We start from the raw sequence: 13,032 nt of genomic DNA on the forward strand, positions 1-13,032 counted from the left end.
ATATGTGATCTTGGGCAATCGCTTCCCAGACAATTCCTAACCCTAAGTCCTATGATGTCCTCCCCCAGTTTTCTGGACCCACCCCCACCACCTCAGCTCCACCTGCCAGTTCCAACCCTAGACTCTTTCCTTAGCTTGCAGTCCCATCCTCTATCCCATCCATTTACTTTTCATAAAGATCAGGTAAAATATGGGAGTTCCTCAGGAAGACTCTAGGAGAGACAACACATAGAGGCACACAAAACATAGATCAACAGACACTGAGGAACAAAGGAGAGCCATAAGCTTATATTCTGGTACAACTCAGAAACAACTCCTACCCCCCTTCCCTCCAACTTCATTCTCATTGAGTACTAACTTATGGTTTTCCAGGAGGTGAGAGGAGCATCTTTCATTGTCATCTCAAACCTGTAAGGTAGAAGTTATAGGATGTTTTTACATCTAGGTAAGGCATGATAAAGACAAAAATAAATAAATAAATAAATAAATAAAACAGAGACAGAAAGAAGAGGGATAAAGAGGGCGGACTCCAGGTTCCCCAGCTGTTGGGCAGGAAAAGTCACTCGCTCACAGGCTCTTTCTTAGACATGACTCATCCCCAAACCCAGGTTTGCGTGGGGAAGGAGGGTGCCTATCGCTTTCCTCCCCTGCCCTCAACTTACTCCTCCCATACCTCCCAACTCCTTCTATTATGGATTCTTCCCTTCACCTATTTCTTCCATACCAAATCTTCATACCTTCTCCTTCCACAGCCCTCCTTAATCTCTCCTTTCCTGGGTCCCTGAAGCTCCCTTCCCTGGACTTCCTCTCCCTCCATGTTCCACAACATCCCCATTGCCTGTGACTGCTATTTCCCACAAACTGTTCCCACTATTTTTCTTTTCCAACTCACTGTAGCTCCTAGTTTGTTTGTTTTTTTTTTAATATCCCCTTTCTCTACCTAGGCCCAAGGTCCCACCAATCTGTGCCTCCCCCTCAGCCCCATTCCACATTCCCAGGCCTGAGCCCACACCCTGAAACTCAGAGGGGCTCAGGAGTGGAACTTGACAATTCAATGCCAAAACAGTTGGAGATGGAGGGACGAGACAAAGAGAATTAAGACTGATTTTTAGACAACAGCCCTGAGCCCTTTGAGAAAAGAAAAGAAACTTGGGAGACAGACAAAAACAATCAAGTTGGATATAGAACTCAATTCTAAGTGTAGAGAAATGGAATAATAGATACAATTAGGGACAGATAAAGCCCAAATGGTGCCAGAGGGATGAAGTCAAGTCCTTTTTAGCTTTGAGGTCTATGCATCAGGCAAGACTAAGGTGAATGAGGCTGACAATGTGGTTAGGGAGGTACAGTGGGAGGAGGTGTGAAGGCTGGGGTGATTGTTGCAGTTATATTGGGGTTGAGGCTAAGGAAAAGTTAAGGTCAAGTAAGGAAGAGTTAGAAACAGTTTCCCAAGTAGAGTCCTAATTAAGGAGACTCAGGTTGGGCTTCAGAAAAAAGATTGGGGATGGGAGTTGGAGAGCAAGTTAGAAATCAAGGCTATTAGGGAAAAACAAAACACTAAATGAACAATTTCTTTAAAATCAAGGTTAAAGAGATAATATTGATGTCAGGATTAAGTAGTGGGAGCTGAACTGCAGCAACAGCCCAGGAGCTCAGATTCCCTGGGATGCCAGGGCCAAATTGGCTGCTCGGGCCAGGGTGAGAAAAGCTTAGGTCTCCAGAAGTAACCTCTCATCTGCTCCAGTCTCTAGGGTATTTGGGGGCCCAGCAGGATACAAGGCCTTCCCTTCTCTCTCAGTCACAATCTCAAGGTCTCTGGATCTTATTCGTCTATCCTAAACCTGGTATTTACTAAGCTATATTCACAGGAAGGACAGGAATAAGATGTCATAATATATAGGGAAGAATATTGAATTGGCAATCACAGAGTGACAGACTATCTTAAGAGTGAAGAGCCAGTGCTTGAAGGCAGTTCTCTTGGGTCAGTTTCCACTCTCCAACACCGTGGTCCTAGGTTTGAATACTGGCTCTGCTACTTCCTTTCTATGTGGCCCTGAGTAAATTAATTCTTTTTTTTTTCCCCCGGGCTTCAGTTTCTTCAGTGTAAGATGGATTCATGAGCTCTTGAAGTCCTTCTGGCTCTAAAATCTTGTGCTTTTTGAGAACTTGTAGTTATGGGAACACAGCTAGCAGATACGGCCTGGGGCCAGAAGCCACCTTGAAAGCTAAGAAGGATGTATGACTGGATTGGGAGACTCCCCAGTGAGCCTTTCTGGATCTAGCTCTATACCCCTGGCTCCATGTTTGTTTTCCCTGGTTGCCCTGGATCCTGGATTAGGGGAGGGAGGAGCTGGGGTTGGGGCAGAGCCAGAGGAGGTAGGACCGGGAGTGGGGCAGGACTATGTTGGGCTGGTGGATGGTTCAGATATTTGCTATCAGTCTGGATGGGTTTGCCAGGCCTGGCCCAGGAAACAGAGAGGTGGCTCTAGGGCTGTTATTCACATCATGAGGGGCTAACAGTCTGGACAAAGCTGATGGCAACCAGGGCTCCAGGCAATGAGCAGAGGAGGGACAATTGAGCCTGGGCATTGGGGACACTGCAAGAGGACATCCTAATCAAAGCAAGCTTCACCTTTCATAACACTTGCTTACAAAGCACTTCCCTCATGATGACCCTGTAAATTAAGTGGCACACATATTATACTTCAATTTAATTCAATTCTACATGTTTTTATTAAATGCCTATTATATTCCAGGCACTGCACTAGGCACTGTGAATAGAAAGACAAAAAATTAAACAGCCCTTGCTCAAAATTATTAACTGCCTCTTATACTTCAGTGGATTTGTGACCTGGACTGGGTATATGCCCTCCCACAGTACAGATAGTAACCCTTCTCATCCTGTGTGAGTCTTATCCAGTTCTCCTATAAGTCCTCCAAAGAGTCCACCCGACCTGTCATCCCTTGATACATAATCAGATCACCTCCATTTTCTTTTTTTTCCTTTTTTTTTTTTTAGGCAGTTGGGGTTAAGTGTCTTGCCCAGGGTCACACAGCTAGTAAATGTCAAGTGTTTGGTCTGAGGCCAGATTTGAACTCAGGTCCTCCTGAATTCAGGGCTCTATCCACTGCACCACCTAGCTGCCCCTCACCTCCACTTTCAGGGGATAGCTTTTAAACCATTTTTTACATGTAATTCATTGTTGATAATAGTTTGCAGCACATCCATGCCTACCATACCCCTCTTTTGCCCACAGTTTTGACTCTTTGGATATTATGGCATTATATGGTTCACAGTTATATCATCTGATTAATTTAGTGCCTTCCCCCATTTTACAGATGAGAAAAATGAGACTTATTGAGGCTAAGTGATTTGCCTAAGATTACACAGCTCACAAGTGTCAGAGGTGGGACTGAAACCCAAGTCTTCTGACTCCAAGCCTTGAGCTCTTTCCATCATGCCACAGTAGCTCCTAATCCCCATTTGGCACATTCATCTCACCCAAGGGAGCCTGTTACTACCAGCTCCCCTAGGAAGAAGAGACATACCCAACAGCCATTCCCCAATGCAAGGACAGGAGGCTTTACAGATCTGCGAGGGGAAGAGGAGACCTCTGGACTCCTAGGCGCTCAAGAGCAAATAGTCCTTCTTCCATTGTGCATGAGGTGGGCAAAATCTCAGGGCAATTTCCAGAATAAGGGAGCCAAGCTGTCCTCTACCTTTGCTCCACTCATTTTCTGTTCCTCATTCCAATCCTCCTTGGCTGCAATTCACAAATTTCTGTATAGAAAACTCTTCTAGGATCTCAAATGAGATCCTCATAACTCCCCTAAACTTTATGATCTCCTGTGAAAATGGGTATTTAGGGGATAGACAGCCTTTCCTGTTCACCAAGAGGAAATCAGTTAAGAATTCATTAGGCAAGATTGGCATTAGGCCACAAGAACTTTGCAGGGCTATAGAACTGAATGAAAGGATGAAATGCCCATGTTGGAAATTATTTTAACCCAAATATTAATGGTAGCTAGGGAAAAGGCAGATAGGTGAGCATAGTGACCAAAATGTCAATAATACTTTTAAGTGAGGGCTTTATGGGAACAGCATGCCCTGAAGTATGGCTCTGGCATCTCTTTCATGTGGGTTTGGTACAGAAGGAAAGGAAAAGGAGTCAAGGTGCCTATCAGTCTCCTACCTGTTGTGACCCATGATCCAAGCTAGTTCTCTCTCTCTCTCTCTCTCTCTCTCTCTCTCTCTCTCTCTCTCTCTCTCTCTCTCTCTCAATGTTCCCCAATATACTGCCCCCTTCACAAACTATTCATGGAAAAGGTATTCAGGTGAAAATTATGAACCCTCAATGTGCCTGAGAGCCTTCTTGTGACCTTGCTTCAGAGTCTTCCTTAATCCCAAGGTCCTCTCGGAGAAATACCAACAACTCTCCTGCTCACTCCCTCCTCCTCACTCCCAACTATCACTCATCCCAGCCCCAGAAGCCCTGACTGGCTTTGAACTTCCACAGTCCCTTTCATGCTAGGCTAATCAAAGCATATTTACAGAGACCAATTAAATATTCAGTACTGGCACAAGTCACAGATGAGAGAATTAAGACATTTGGAGGGGGAAGAAGAGGGTGGTGACAGACAACTCCACTGAGTCAAGCGGAGGTCCTGTTCAGGCCACTGAATCACACCCCTGCCTGAGGCAGCGCTGGCCAGGCTGGCATCAGCTTCTGGAGTAAGAGTGCTGAGGCCCAGAGAATGCCTTCCAGCAAGGAGCTGGCATAGCACGGGCAGCAGGCACATCTCAGTAGGCAAGGCTGGCTCCCTGCCAGGACATCTGAGAATACTTACCTGAGACAGCCGTTTATAGGTCAGACTATTTGCCCCAAGACAGAGGCCAGCCACTAGATTTCCTAGCTAGAGCCATCCTGGACTGAGGTTACCCTAACAGGAGAATGGGGATGGAGACTTTAGGGATAAGGAGCAGGGGTGGGAAGATCATGGGCATGAAAAAGCAAGCAATTAGGATGCAAAATATCATGCTAAAAAGTTAGTGGCTCAGATGTTTTTTGTTTTATTTTTATTTTTGAAAGCTCTTACAACTTTGCAGGGTTGGTGGACCCTAATGGAAGAATTATGGCCTCTAAGCATTGGAAGGGCCCTCAAAGATCATCCAGTTCAACCCATACCTACAACATTCCCAAAATGTAGTCATCCAACTTCTGCTCAAAGACTTTCAGTAGAGAGAGTGCTGCCTCCCAAAGCAGTCAATTCCACTTTGGAAGACTAATTATTCAGCAGTCTTTCCTTACGTACAATAAGACAAAATCTGCCTCTCTGCCACTTCATAGAATCAGAGCTTTAGAGCTGGAATGGTCCTTAGAGGTCAAGTCCAATCCCTTCATCTTACAGATGAGGAAACTGAGGCAGAGGTTAAATGACTTGCCTAGAGTCACACAGCTAGTAGTTGCCTGAAGTAGGCTTTGAACTTATATCTTTCTGGCTCTGAGTATAGCACCATATCTACCATATCCCTTTGCCTCTCTTTCACCTTTGCTTCTAGTCTATGGGACAAAAAGAACAATTCCTAATTCCTCTTCCATGTGACAGCCCCTCAAATACTTGAAAACAATTATGTACACTCTACCCTATCCTTCCTCCTTCATCCATCATCCTTCTCTGCTGCCATCAAGTCTCTCTTCTTCAGGCTAACTATCCCCACCTCTTTTAGCCAATCCCTCTATGGCCTGGTCCCCTTCCTCCAAATGCGCAGGACAAGAGTGGTGCTTCTGGACCAACAGATGCTTTTTCTCTACTTCCCAATTCTCTAACCCATCCTCCTATTCCTAAAATCTTCCTGGGATCCCTAAATCTATGTATGTTTCCTTCTGGATTACTTTGGGGACTTCACCTTCATCAGGGCAAAAGTTCTCCTTTTTTAAAAGAGTATTTTATTTTTTTTCAATTACATGCAAAGAAAGTTTTCAATGTTCATTTTTATAAGATTTTGAGTCCTAAACTTTTTTTCTCTCTCCCGACGGCAAGCAACAGGTGGTACATGTACGATACTATTAAACATATTTCTGTATTAGTCATGTTGTGAAAGAAGAATCAGAACAAAAGGGAAAAATCAAGAGAAAGAAAAAACAACAACAAAAGGTGAAAATAGTACGCTTCCATCTGCATTCAGACTCCATAGCTTTTTCTCTGGATGTGGATAGCATTTTCCATCATGATTCTTTTGGACTTGTCTTAGATCATTGTATTACTGAGAAGAGCCAAGGCTATCAAAGCTGATCACACAATATTTCTGTTACTATGTACAATATTCTCCTGGTTCTGCTCACTTCACTCAGCATCAATTCATGTAAGTCTTTCCAGGTTTTTCTGAAGTCCATCTGCTCATCATTTCTTATAACACAATAATATTCCATTATATTCATATACCACAACTTGTTCAGCCATTCCCCAACTGATGGGCATCCCCTCAATTTCCAATTCTTTACCACCACAAAAAGAGCTGCCATAAATATTTTTGTACATGTGGGTCCTTTTCCTTTTTTATTATCTCTTTGGGATACAGACCTAGTAGTGATATAAAAAGTTCTTTTTTTGTGGATGAAGGAAGAACCAAATCCAATAATATACTTGGAAACGGACACTGATCATCCCAAGGAATCCACTCCCATAACAGCTTGGCCAGGGCAGGTAAGGCACTGAAGCAGACATCCTGGTGCTAGAGGGGTGCAGATACTCCCTTCACAGCTCATCCAGCAGCATCTTCATGTTGGTGCTGCCAACAACAGTAGCCACCAGGCCATATCTGCCCCCAGCTACAGCCAGAACTTTCCCTATAATTATCTTTACATCCATACTGGAGAAAGGAGGGGGGAAGGTGGCACGAGAGAAAACACAATGTAACAAACTTGCCTCCACCCTTAGACTTTATTCCAGGCTTTCAATTGCAGGCTAAATCTGAGACCTGGGGTTTCTCTAATATGTAGCGACCTGCCCCTGGGTCAGTAATAAAAATTAAAAAAAAAAAAAGGATGAAACAGAAGCCAGTGTGAGCCTGAGGACAGCTAGATAGGGCCTAGGGAACAGAAACAGAAACAGACTCCGGGCAGGAGGCTGAGAGGAAAGAAGATGAGGAAAGGTGGCATGAAGTTCACTCACATTAAACACCCAGATCATGTCTGTGAAGAGGCATTCACTTCAGCACTTGTTTTCTCTGCCCAAAGGCATAGATAGCACAGAAGTACCTTAGTTTTAAATCTCTAAGAGCTGCAGTTCTAGTCTGTGTATCACTTGGCGAAAATTACTACGGTGGGAAAAATAGATTGCATCATAGGTTTTAGAGTTAAAAAGTTCTTTGTATGGTGTCCTACCCAGAGGGGAAGGACTGAAGATGCAGGATGAGACAGTTTTGAACGTGGCCAATTCAGAAATTTGTTTTGTTTGTGCATATTTGATAAAGAGTTTTGCGGGGTGTTTTTTTTTCATATTAGGGGGAGGGAATGGGAGAAGAAAAACCAATGCTGGAAAACTGAAAAGAATAAAATAAAACTTACATTTAAAAAAAAAGTTCTTCATGATTTAAGTTCTTGACTTCGGATCTATGAACTTTTTTTAAAAAATATTTTAAGCATATTACAATATAATCAATTTCCTTTATGATCCTATGTATTTTATTTTATGCATTTAAAAACATTATCTGTGGGCTTTACCAGATTGCCAAAGGGGTTCAGGACACACAAAAGGTTAAGAAGCCCTGAGAATGTTTGCAAGTGATGAACTGCCCAGCTGGGTGTATTTTTCAGGTTTCTGAGCAGGTCTTGAGTTTTGGAACGGATGCTAAACCCCCATATAAATGTAACTGGGGCTCCTTATGTTTGGAAGCCTTCGACACATGGGTGACATATGCTGCCTTGGATTAACATTTCTCCTTTTACGCCTACGTTCCAACTAGAATGTAAATCTCTGGAGGCCAGGGACAACATGGCATACATCTTGAGACTTTCTCACAGTACCTTCTGCAAAGTAGGTACTCAAAAAATATGTGAGGAGGAGGAGGAAAAGTGAAGACACCTGGGTTCTAGTCTAAGCTCTGACACTATTAAATAGCCTTATGACCTGGTTAAGTCACTTTCCTTGTCCAGGCCTCAGTTTCCTTATCTTTATAGATTATTTGTAATCATTTCTAAGAACCTTCTACTTCTAATATGACTAATATCAAAATGCACAAACCAAGTGACCTTGGTTAAGTCACTTTCCTTGTCCAGGCCTCAGTTTCCTTATCTTTATAGATTATTTGTAATCATTTCTAAGAACCTTCTACTTCTAATATGACTAATATCAAAATGCACAAACCAAGGTTCTTACCTCCTTTACCTCAGGGTTGTTGTGAGGAAGGCACTTTATAAACCCCTAAGTGTGATATTTATTCTCATAAATACCTCTAGTCTCCCCATTCTCCCCTTCTCTTCCCCTAGAAGCAGCCACAAGGTGCAGTGCTGCGCCTGGTGTCAGGAAGGCTTTCACTCAAATTCAGCCTCAGATACATGTTAGCTGTGTAACCTTGGACAAGTCACTTAACCTCTGCCTCATTTTCAAATGCAAAATGGGGATAATAATAATGCCTACCTCTTCAGATTGTGAGGATTGAATAGGATATTTGTAAAGCACTTGTCACATGCCAAATGCTTAATAAATGCTTGGTTTCCTTTCTCCAGTTTCCTCAGTTAGCCTTGGGTCCCATCCCTATCAATATCTTGGTCTAGGATCCTGAGAAAAGAAACTTTCCTCATCTTCTCCCTTATCCCTCGCCATCCCCCTAGAAAACGGAGGTAGGGGTGAGCATGGGCCTAACTCTAGTTGTGCGGAGAATCTCCACAAAATTGGAGGTAGGCTTTGGCGGGGGGGAGAAGATGGAGCTCCTGGAGTTCTGGAGCAGAAACCTGGGCCCATTCCAATCCTGCCTCTTACAAGTTCCCAATTTGGAACTATCACTCTCCATGACTAAGACTTCTCTAAGAGAGTCTACATGTAGTAGAGATGGACTTCTCCTTGCCCCACTGGCTTCCATCCCATTCCCAAGAGGAGCAGGTTGGGGGTTAAGCTGAGCCTGACAACAGTCTCTAGATCCCCTTGGTAGGATGAGGGCAGAGCTCCCCTGGGCCCAAGCTGTTGTACACTTGGCTGATCCTCAGAGGGATTCTTATACCAGGATGCCAACAAGGGAAGGGGATGCCAAAAGAATCCCCAGGGATGTGAGCTGCATCTTTCTAAGGAAAGGTAAGAAGGAGCCCTAGGGAGGAAGGAGTCAACACGAAAAGGGTGAAGACAGATTGGCAGTTCTGCATTCTTCACTGGAGTCCAGGCAGGACCAGGCCCACCCTCTCTTCTGCCTGGAGGAGCCCCTACACTGTGCCTGAGGAAGCGGAAGCACAGGAAGCAGCTTGCTGACTCTTGCTGGGCCCCATGAAAAGGGGACTCTTGCCCGGGGCCCTTGTAACCTGGCATTGTAAACACCTAGGACGCACCCAACAGCCGCCTTCCACCTTGATGGCTGCAGGGCCCATCAGCGGAGGCAAGGCTGGGCCCCAAACCTGGGAGTGTGACTTCACTGGGTTCAGGGAAGGGGGTAAGATGACAGCTCAGGGAAGGGGCCCCTCCACAACTAACTCCTCTTCCTGCAGGGGAGGACAGTCAGGCCAGTGACTCTCGCCCAGGTCTTCATGATATACTTGTGATCATGGGGGGCTGGGATGGGGGATGGGTTTTGGGGGAGAGGTATTGATATTAATATTGAGAGACAGTGGTATTAACCACAGCCTAGAGTCAAAGGAAATGAGCTGGGGAGGGGTTGAAAGGCAAGGTAAGAGTGGCTCAAATTAAGTGTAGACCAGAGCAGAGTGAGGAAAGCTGAGGCAGATCAGTGGGCTGAGGGGAAGCGTGTTTATTGGGGTGAACTGGATGTGGACTAAGGTAAAGAGAATGGAGGCAGGTAAATGAGGTAAAAGGAAGTGTTTGGGTGAGGAGGGGATGGGGCAGGGTGGGGTGAAGAGCACTGGGGCTCTGGGTGTGCCCTGTTATAAGGGGACAGGGAGGTGGAGGCAATGTCTGTGTTGTGGTATTACCTGAAGTTGAAAGGGCTCTGGCAGGGGAGGGCTGAGGGAAAAGGAGTCAGGATTCATCCCAACCATCCCAGATCACAGATGCAGTCTGATTGATGGGTGTGTACAAAGGGACAGCCCTGCTGGGGCCAAGGCCCCTCCTCCCTGAGCCCTCTTCCCCTCATCCCTCTCTCACACAGCATTTCCATCTCAGCTGCGGCTGGGGCAGCAAGCGGGGAACTCCACAGAGGGAGCACCCTGCTGGGGGAGGTCCTGATGTCCACATGTCAGGGCACGGCTGTCCCCCATTCCTGTTGTTTTGCCCACCCCCAGTACCACACATCACTCTCACGGCCCAGTTGCCCATGAAGCGCTTTTTCCTCTTACAGGGATATAAAAAAAGGACATCTGGGTTCCTCAGGTATTTGTGTGTGGGAGGGGAAGGACACAGAAAAACATCCCCTTGCCACCATGCTCTTCTACCTCCCTGGGACCTACTTTGCCCATCTCAGCACCTTTGCTGATGGGTATGGAACAACTTCAGGCATCAGCCCCACCAAGAGAAAGTCAGGCACGAATCCTAATAGAAGAATAATGAATCCAATCTCTATTTGTAAACTCTCTGGGGTAGCAGCAATAGTGGAAACCAAGGGGCACAGTCACAGGCAGCTCCTGGTGGGGGCCTAGGAACAAGCCCACTCGTAGCTCCTTCCCTCAGCTCACTGAGGTGGCTGACAGAATATTGCCTTTTCTCTCTGCCTCAATGCAGTACTTCTCCGGGAGGCCTGTGGCTCTGTAGAGATAAAGCCGGGGAGCATCAGAGAGAGGGCAGACAACAAAGGGCCACAAACAGCAGGAAGCAGGGTTAGGAGCACACAGCATGCAGAAGACAGGACTTGGAAAAGTTCAATCTGTCCATCAACAAGTGCTGATGGCGCGCTAGAAGCCAGGCACTGCGCTACACACAAAGAAAGGCAGAAAGATAGCCTCTGCTCTGAAGGAGCTTATGTTCTAATAGGGGAGACAACATGGAAATACATTCAGCACATACAGGGAGATGGAAGGGAATCTCAGAGGGAAAGGCATTAGCAGCAGGGGGATGGTTGGAAAGTGTCCTAGGACAAAGGCATGGGGTCAGGAGAATTGAGCGTGCCCAGGACAAGCTCACATGCAGGCTTCCAAATCCCCTCCTAGGAGAGATCCACAGAGCTGCCACCTTTCCCCCTCATCCAGCAAGTTCTGGAACATCCCTTACTCCCATCTCCTCCCACCTCTGAGACAATTCTCCTCCCTCCCCTTCCAGTTTAGGGAAGATTCCTCCCTAACCTTTCCCGACTCCAGCCCACCCCAGGCTATTTCCTCTTCCCCATTTGCCAGTCCTTTAGTAATTCCCCTTTCTATGCCCTCCAGCTCTGGGTTCTGGGATAGTGCCCCATGCCCTCACCTCCTTCCCGATCCAAAGGGATTTCCCCCTTCACCTCCCTGCTTTGGGATCATTCCCTCCAACTCTGGGACCCTGTGAGGATTCCCACACTTCATGGCATCCACACCAAGGACCAGGATGACACAGGACTTGGGCCACAAACGCACCTCAGCTCTTCCACCTTCTTTCTCTTGATGTCATCGATGCGCTCACGCCGCTTCTGTGCCTCTTCCTTGAGGCGCCGGCCTTCTTCAAACGTGGCGATCCTCTCCTGCACCTGCTTCTGCTGGTTCTCTCGTACCTGACGCCGCAACTCATTTGCATGGAGCAGACGTTCCTTGGCTTTCTTCTCTTCTTCCATACGTTCCTTCTCGATCTGCTGTCTCTGAGCCCTTGGATTTGGGGGAAGGCAGAGACAGGACTCATCAGGGAAAGGGAGCCTGCCATCTCACACTCTTAGTCTCACCCTCTAGCCGCCCCTCTTCAATCATCTCAGAAACCCACTGCCTATTCATAGACCCCCTTCTCTCAAGGCTGTGCTGTAATCTGTGCCTCTCGTTATGTCCAAGTCCACCAAGCACTCTTGACTTTATACACTAATTCAATTCATTCAATGGCCATTTATTAAGGGCCAATTTTACATAATCTACTTTGCTAGGTGCTGGGGGAGACACAGAAATGATGTTAACACTTTATTGTTTATTCATGTAATGGAATTAAAACGATTTAGCCAAGGGAGATATAGAGAAGCAGTAATCATGGTTAAGTCAGGGAGGTTTGGGAAATATGGGTGGGGGTCCACAAAAAAAATGGTGTGGGCCTTACAAAGCTTTTTCAAGCCTAACACACTTAAAATATTTAAGAGAGGCACTATAGTATGGCATAGTACAGTATAGCAAATCTTGGGGGTCATAAACACATGGTTGACTCAAGTTCTGTTTTTGACACGTACTAAGTAACCACAGCTAAGTCATTTAAGCTCTCAGTCCTGCACACAAAGCTCTGAGATGAAAGTTACACATGGCTTTCCAGTTTGCATCCACGGGGAGAATTCACACACTGAGAGCTCACCATAGGAATGAAAGCACCCAACCTTCACTCAGATATTGGTAAAGATGTTAGACCTCAGTCAGGTCATTCTTCTTTCCTGGGCCTTACTTTATTCATCTATTTCAAAAAGGGCCAAGCTTTGATAAGTGATCTTTGGGCTACCATTGAGCTTTAAATCCGATGACCTCTTGGTCCCCTGAATCGATGTTTTACAACCTAAGGATCACGTCTATTGTCTAGCCATTTCAGTCGTGTCCGACTCTTCATGACTCCATTTTGGGGGTTTCTTGGCAAAGGTACTGGAATGGTTTACTATTTCCTTCTCCAGCTCATTTTATACATGAGAGGCTGAGGCAAACTGGATGAGTGACTTGCCCAGGGTCACACAGCTAGTTAAGTGTCTGAAGCTCAGGATGTGAGCTCAGGAAGATGAGTCTTCCTGACTCC

General features: G+C 45.9%; 1 protein-coding gene across 1 annotated transcript in view; it reads right to left on the reverse strand.

Moving 5' to 3' along the window:
* Positions 1 to 10,698: 10,698 nt before the first annotated feature.
* CFAP45 (cilia and flagella associated protein 45) overlaps positions 10,699 to 13,032 on the reverse strand; it is a 48,425-nt gene continuing 46,091 nt past the window's right edge. Inside the window, exons 11-12 of the mRNA XM_020977751.2 lie at positions 11,703 to 11,927; positions 10,699 to 10,905 (exon numbers count right to left, since the gene is read on the reverse strand). Of these exons, the coding sequence (XP_020833410.1) occupies positions 10,827 to 10,905; positions 11,703 to 11,927 (304 nt within the window). The 3' untranslated portion in view covers positions 10,699 to 10,826. The remainder of the gene's footprint in view (positions 10,906 to 11,702; positions 11,928 to 13,032) is intronic.

Source organism: Phascolarctos cinereus, unplaced genomic scaffold, assembly GCF_003287225.1.
Source record: "Phascolarctos cinereus isolate Bilbo 61053 unplaced genomic scaffold, phaCin_HiC Scaffold_5;HRSCAF=322, whole genome shotgun sequence".
Classification (NCBI taxonomy): domain Eukaryota; kingdom Metazoa; phylum Chordata; class Mammalia; order Diprotodontia; family Phascolarctidae; genus Phascolarctos; species Phascolarctos cinereus.